Source organism: Nicotiana attenuata, unplaced genomic scaffold (assembly GCF_001879085.1).
Source record: "Nicotiana attenuata strain UT unplaced genomic scaffold, NIATTr2, whole genome shotgun sequence".
In the NCBI taxonomy this organism is placed as follows: Eukaryota; Viridiplantae; Streptophyta; class Magnoliopsida; order Solanales; family Solanaceae; genus Nicotiana; species Nicotiana attenuata.
The window spans coordinates 9,782-17,434 of record NW_017672358.1 but is presented as its reverse complement, the minus strand read 5'-3'; the positions used below and the strand labels follow the sequence as shown (position 1 = coordinate 17,434).

The 7,653-nt window shown below is 36.6% G+C and overlaps 1 protein-coding gene across 1 annotated transcript; it reads right to left on the bottom strand.

Moving 5' to 3' along the window:
* Positions 1-694: 694 nt before the first annotated feature.
* LOC109212893 lies at positions 695-1,815 on the bottom strand. Its single transcript, XM_019376622.1, has 3 exons — positions 1,686-1,815; positions 1,362-1,594; positions 695-1,219 (listed from the first exon to the last, which is right to left on the bottom strand). Exons 1-3 carry the CDS (start codon positions 1,813-1,815, stop codon positions 695-697), a joined length of 888 nt encoding a protein of 295 aa, XP_019232167.1.
* Positions 1,816-7,653: the final 5,838 nt, after the last annotated feature.

The window sequence follows — 7,653 nt, the reverse complement described above, 5'->3', positions numbered from 1 at the left end:
AAAAAATAGGCCTGTAACGTAGAGTAGAGGCTAGAGAGTTTATTCCATTTCATCCTTATCCAACTCTTCCACTCAGTCTCACTATTATTAATTTCGAAATTACTAATTTCGGATTAAAAAATTCAACAAAATGCGAAATATAACAATCTGGCATTTGATCGTATCTCACATGCCAAACGATACCTTAATGTTTTTATCAGTGAACTAAATTGTTAACGTACAAGGCCTTGTTGAATGTGATAAAATTGGGGTTTCCATTTAAATGTAAGTACATTAATATTTTTCTTAATTTTGTATTTAAGGTGATGGTGTCAAGACCATAGAATAATAGTAGGAATAATGGTATCATATATCTTCAAGCAGGAATAGAATTCTTATTTTCTACTACATAATCTTTAATTGTTATCTTTTGCAGTTGCATATTTCATTTGTCTATGGAACCTCTTTAGTTTTTAGTATCAAAATTTGTTACGAATGGCTAAGGGGGCACGGTCATGCACATGCAATGGCGAACCTAAAAAAATTTTCAAGGGTGTTCAAACTTGAACAAGAAAAAAAAAATCCCCAACAAATAGGTGCACCGAAAAATTTAAATCAAACAACGTGATATCGAAATAATTATACGTGTAATAGTACGACCAATTGGATAAATCCAAACTAATATATAGAATTCATCAAAAAGAGATTCTACTTATTACAATTGTACTCGATGAGGCTTCATCTTTTGAAATATTTTTGTAATAGACTCGTTAGAAATAGTACTAAATACTTCTCTTTCTACATAAGGCACTATGCAACCGCCTAAAAAGTCATCATCCATTCGACTCTGCAAACCATTCTTGATAAACTTCATTGCTGAGAAAGCTCTTTCAACGATTGTAGTGGCAACAGGCAGAAGCAACGCAAGTTTCACTAAGAGGAATACAAAAGGATAAACTGAATGCTTCTTTGTCTTAACTAATCTTTTTGAAAGATCAGAAAGCCCATTAAGATTGGAAAACCTTTCATCAAAATCTCGAACATCAATATTGTAACTTGCAAGCTGATTCTCAAGAACACTCATCCTAAATTCATCAAAGCCATCAGGATACAATTCAGTCATTTTCAGTATTTTTCTAATATCAAAACTTGAAAATGAGTCAATTGGATCCAAACAAGCAGCTCCATGAAGCAAATCAGTCGTCAATTCGTCAAAACGATCGTTGAGTTGTTGAAATTGCTAATCAATAACTTTAAAAAACACTTCAACACGATAATGATGAAAGACAGTATGATCAGTAGGTTTTCGTCGTGATCTTCTGGAGTTAACATATAGATCATCAAAATTAGGCACCAAAATATTTGATACAAAATATAGATACTCTATCAACGAACGGAACCCATTCATCATTCCTCCTTAAAGTTTGCAATCTTTTCTTTGCTTCTTGAACAAGTAGCGTGTCATTTGCAATATCTTGCTCTCTTTTTTGTAAGGATACATTCAGCTCATTCGTGATTCCCAAAATTTGTGTCATTAAATGCAACAAGAATACAACATTATATATTTGACAAGCTTCGAGATATCCCGATGCCTTAGCTCTATCATCTAAAGTACCTGCATCTTTATCAAGAACATCAACAATAGAGCCAAACATACGAATAAAGTTTCCAAAATGACTTGTAGTGAGATCCCAAACGAGTATCACCGGCTCTAACAAGACCAAGTTCTTGATTCAAGCCTCTACCCTTTTCTAATTCACCCATATCTAGTGCCTCTTGGAGTTTTTTGTTTTGAGATTCTCGAAATTCATCCATACGTTTAAAAGAAGCCCCCATCACATAAAAAAAATTTGAAACCAATAATATAAGTTCATCTACTTGAACACACTTCTTGAAAACCACAACAAGAGTCAATTAAAGTTGATGTGCATAACAATGAATTGAATGAGCCGATCTACTTTCTTGTTTAATCAACTTCTTAAGACATTTAATATCACCTTGCATATTGCTTGCCTCATCATAACATTGTCCACGAATAGAAGATAAACTTAAAAGTGTATGAGGAGGAGGTACGAAATTTTATACCGACCTCTTCACAGTAGAGGGTGATCAAATTTGTGTGTTGATAAATGGGGTGGACATAGTGATGGACTCTGGCTTACTAGGGATAATTTTGGGAGTTCCTACTGAAGGATTGTCGTCTGTTCAGGGTGCCTGCACATCAAATTTCAGAAATATCATTGTCAAGGACAAGGCAATCCAACATGGGGAACAGGTGAATAAGAAGGCACTTCTTCCAGTATATCAGTTGCTTTTTGAGATGGTTAATAAAGTGTTGCTTCCCCACGCTGAGAGAAGACCTATTGCATCCAAAGCTGACTTGTTCCTTATGGAAGCCTTGGATAAGTGTACCACTATCAATTTGCCTGGCATAATGATTGAGCATATGCAGAAGGTGGCAAACCTTAAGGATAGGAATCCTGGGCTACCTTATGGGTTTCTTCTCACAAAGGTATTTGAGTTCTTCAAAGTGCCTCTAGGACAGGCCAAAGTGGGCACTAAAAAGCAATCCTTTTCAGAAATCACTCTTGAGAAGTGTGAGTGTATTGACAAGGTCGGAGGAGTTGGAAACACTTTCACTATCTCTCAACTGATAAATGCTCAGAATAGTGCCACAGAGGAGATCCGGAAGTTGAAGGCTAGGAACACGATTCTTAAGAGTCACCTCAGTCAGTTACAAGAGGCACCTGGTCCAAGCACAGCTCAGAGGTTGCATGCCTAACAAAGGAGAATGTCGAGCTCAGGAAACAGGTGGAGGACCTGAAAGAAAGACTGCTCAATGAGCAAATGTCCGCAAATTCTCACATGGATCTTGTCCTCCAAACCTATGTTTCCTCTTCCAAGCCCCTTCCTCCAGTGTCCCCTAAAGGATGTCCCCTCAGTGTCAAGTTTCCATTTTCCCTCTTCTTAGTTGTTTTTGGTGATATTTTTTATGTTTATGGTAATTATTTTTGTTTGTTTTGAAGTTATGGATGATAACAATGATTTTCCTCCAGCTTGTAAAGGTCCAAATTTGGTTAATGCAGGTAGTTTCCTTTTGCTGTTTATGCTACTGCTCTTTTGTCTCTGTTTTCTATCATGTTGTGTGCAAACAAGTGGCATGAGTTAACCACGCTAGACTTCTTTATGTTGCTTACTTGTTCTGTGCTTTTTATGATGCCAAAAGGGGAAAGATTTAATTGAATAATAAATAGCATAGTTGAATAATAATTTGAAGAGGGAGAAATACAGATTCAGGGGAAACTCACAGAGAGGTTCAAGTACAGATAAAGGTGGAATGCAAAAATTCAGGGGAAAACTTAAGGTCTTTCTGGTTCGCTGTCTGGTTCTATATGGGATTTTCAATTATGAGTTTGTCATCATCAAAAAGGGGGAAATTGATAGATTACAAGTACCTTGGTCATAAGTAGTTTGTTTTATATTTTGATGATCTAACAAACTTACTATCTAGAACCAGATAAGGAACTTGTTACACATTTACAAGACCTTAAGATCACAAGGTTCCAGCTTGGGATATGGCTCAACTCTTCAGAGTAGAAGGAACAGCTGAGGGAATAGGTCTCTATCAGTTCCCGAGATGACTGTACGAAGTCAACTCTCCAGCTGAAAAGTTGCTGCCTGCACACGCTACAGCAGAGGAACAGTGGAGCAGTCAAACTTTCTATAGAAGGTTTTTTACCTACCTTGCTTACATCATTGTATGTGAGGTCACACATGTATTATTAACAACAAGGGAGGTAAAACACATTCACTTGAACACTTAGAGATTTTTACTCAAGCTCCCTCACGTGATCATCCAGGAAGTAATTTTCAAGTGCATCAAGAACAAAGAACAAAATAACTACGGACCAATTCCCACATCAAGTTATTGTATGTCCTTAGTTGAGTTGTAACTTTGTAATAGTTCTTCAATTGTAATTCCTACCTAGCTTGTTTAGAAGCATTCTGTAGGAAACCCTTTGTAAACCTTAAACCTGTGTGTTTGAGTCTTGGTTAGAGTTAGTCAAGTTGCAAAGTATATGTGATATAATTATTACAAAATGGCTTGTAATAGAGCATTACAAGTTAGTGAGGGAATAAGAGGTTAATTCCTAGGTTGCATAGGTTGTAATCTAAAAGTTGCTTGTGAGCACGTGATTTTTGCCACGCTTAAACTACTCCTACAAAATTCTTTAGAATTAGGATTTTTCTTTATTATTTGGATTTTTAGGAATTAAATTGCATGATTCTGTGTCTTGTTTGCATTTTTGTGTGCATTTTACTTGATATAATTCCAAAATTACAAAATAGTATGCATTTCAATATTACAAAAATAAAGAAAATAACAAAAATGGTTCTTTGCATTTCTACTTTTAATTTCTAGTATTTGTCTTAAATTTTCTTTTAACATTAGGAATTAGTTTAATTTTGAAATTCAATTAGTATAATTTTTGAATCCATTTGGGTCTTTATTCTCGATCTTACATTTAATAAAATCAGAAAATAAAATACAAAAATCAAATAAAAAAAAAAGAGAAAAGAAGAAAATAAACAAACAAAAGAATTTAAAATAAAAGACAAAAGGGCTGGCCGATTTGGGCCATTGTTTCATGCAAAGGCATAAGCCCAATCAATCCATAACCCAGTCCCCACCCGTCCAGTCCAAAACCCCAACCCAGTCCGGTCCAGAGACGCCCAAAAAACGACGTCGTTTTGGCGTCAATTAATCTTGACCGTCCATTTCTCATCATCCAACGGTCCTCATTCGTTCAAGGCTTTTAAATAAAAATGTCCGAAAATTCTTCATTAAACCTAAATATTTTCCATCCTCCTCGTACCCCTGTCTCCCACCGCCAGCTACCACCGCCCTCCGCCCTGAGCCACCGCACACCACCGTCCCTCCGCCGTCCGCCGCCGGCCGGAAATCGTCGCCGCCGGCGGCGAAGCTCCAATCAACCCCAAAAATACACCATAGACTCATCTTCCTCTCCTCTTTCCAACCCCCAAAACAATTTCCTTCAATTCATTGCCAATCTTTTCGAATTTCAGATCGAAAATCCGGCCAAAATGCAAACTCATCCAAACCGGCCCAAATTCATACTATATGTTCCTCATCCCTCCCTCATCATTAATCCGTACCTAGAGACCCTCGAATCTGTCCGGAGTATCACGAATTCTAAACCGCAGAGCCGGCAGAACCCTAGAAGTTCATGTTGTTCAAATTCTGCCCGATTTTTTGAGTCCGGCATTGGATTCGAGTCACGAAACAATGTTTCGTTTGTTCTTCGAGAAGAACGAATGCTTAACATTGTTTCGAGGCTCGAATCGAGGTTCCACTCCCGCCTGACCTTGCGTGGGTGAGTTTCTCCTACTTCGCTAATTAGCTTAAACAAAACTGTTCTTCGTTTCTATTCTTGTTGCTTCTGATTTTTCTTTTGTTTCTCTGTTGTTTTTCTTTCTTGGCAGTAATTCAGTATTTTAGGTCTAACAATTAGTTTAAACTTTATATGTGATTCTTCCTTTGTTAGTCAATAGTAATTTGTCAATTTCGCTGTATTTGAGTCTTTGTCACTCGAGCATGTTCAGTGTTATAGGGTTTAGTTTAAACTTTGTTAATTTGAATAAATTTCTTCACGCTAATCGACATTGTTCTAACTCTCATGTGTGATTTAACTCTGCCCAGTTCGGCTTTGTGATTGGTTCAAATTTAGTTTGATCCACGTTTGTTTGCTTGCAATTTGTGTTTTAGATCAATATAAATCTGTCCAGTTAATTTGATGTAAGGATCTAATCCATAGTGAGGTAGCTAGTATGGTTACAGTATTGAATAGAGGTTTAACATAGTGTTCTAGTTAATATCAAGGGGATGATCAATAGGTAATTAGCATAAAAATGTGTATTTTATTCGAGGAATAGTAATTTTTTAAAGTAGGGAAGGGCATAGTATAGGAATTTGTAATGGGTATAGGACTTTTCCTAGTAATAGACTTTAGTATAGTTTTTCAATAAAATAGGTGTTGTAACTGGTAACAAGTTAAAAGAATAAGGGACTAAAGCTGAAAAATGGGTAAGACTAAAAAGAAAACTAAAAATCTGAAGGTTAGGCCCTAGGCCTTTGCATATAAAAAGGGCACACCCATTGCTTTTCTTTAACAAAGTTTTTGGCATCTTAAAAAATTTTTCCCCAAAGTTTCTACAAGTTTAGACTCTAAAAATCTGAATTTTCAAATCCAAAAACAAGAAAATTAGAATCTGAAAACTCGAAATTTAAAGGGTTAGAAACCTAGAGAGCTGAAAATTTGAAATTTTGAAAATCCCAAAACCAAAATTCTGAAATCATAAAGTTTGAGAGTTCAGCCAAATTTTGTTCATTGAAGGTCTAACAGTAGAAGTAAACATCAAATCTTTTTTTAGGTCTGGTATTAGAGTTATTGGTTTGCAATCGAAGATGAAGTCAGATTTGGTAAAATCAATTTGCGGTTGTAATTTCAAAAACTGGACTTGCTTTTTTGGGTCAGTGTTTCGGAGTGTAGTTGCCTCCTTTGGTTTGACATCGAGTTTGGTTGAATGATTTTGCTGCTGATTGACTGTCGCTTCTATCCTGCTTTGCTAGCTCCTCATTCTCTTCTATTGTTTCATTTTCTTCAGGTTATCTTCCATGGCCTCCAAACAATATGTAAAATGTTGAATCTGCACTTCAAATAGAGAATGCTTTGGATACAAGTTGCTTATTTCGCTGATGTCTTCCTGTCTTTTTTCCTGTTTTTTTTTCATATTATTGATGCATGTATATTATTAGAATTGAATAGTTTTTAGCTACTTCGATTTGTTTTCTGTTTAAAGGCACAAGCCTGAGACTGGGCATAGATATATCATGAATGTTTGGGATCGTTCATTATGATGTTTGGAGACTATTATAGGTTTGAACATTCGCAGATGAAAATTTACAGAAATTTAGTATTCATTTTATTTTTCCTTTAATAGATGCGGTTGTCTAAATACCTTGGCATAAGTTCAAAGGTTCAGATATGAACATTGTCTATTCTAGGTTAGCTATCTCCATTAGAGATTCGAGCAGCTGGTTTAAAATGAAAGGGGTCGCATGTGCGTTAATTGGTGTAAATTCGAATTGTCATAGTCTCCTGCAGCTTCTACGTTGAAAGCCATCCATAAGGAGTTATGGCTTGCCCCAAAAGGTCGATCCTTTGGAGAAACTCAGTCTGGGCTTCACGTTTAGCCCAATTGAGCCTTCTACCCATTGACAATATTGGTAGCTGGTACGATGCGTTATAACTGACTGCGGCTCACCCTAGCCTAAGCGACACAATTCTCCTAATGAGACTTGGGCTACCTTCTTCAGTGGCCCATTATGCCAGAGATTCCCATACCCCTTCCTGGCACTCTTATTTCTCGATATAGGCGGCATTGTGACCCAGCGGTGCTCATGTTGGCTCGAATGGGGCCTAAATATGAGATTAAGTGCAATACCAAAGATTGAAGTTTATTTTGACTTTCTCATTCAGTGGCATGTTTTGAATTAAGAGGGTCCGTCTCTTGTTCAAATATGGACTTGCGACTTGAAGCCTAAACTCCTGATCACTTTAAATTAATACAACAAAAATGATCTCTTTCCTT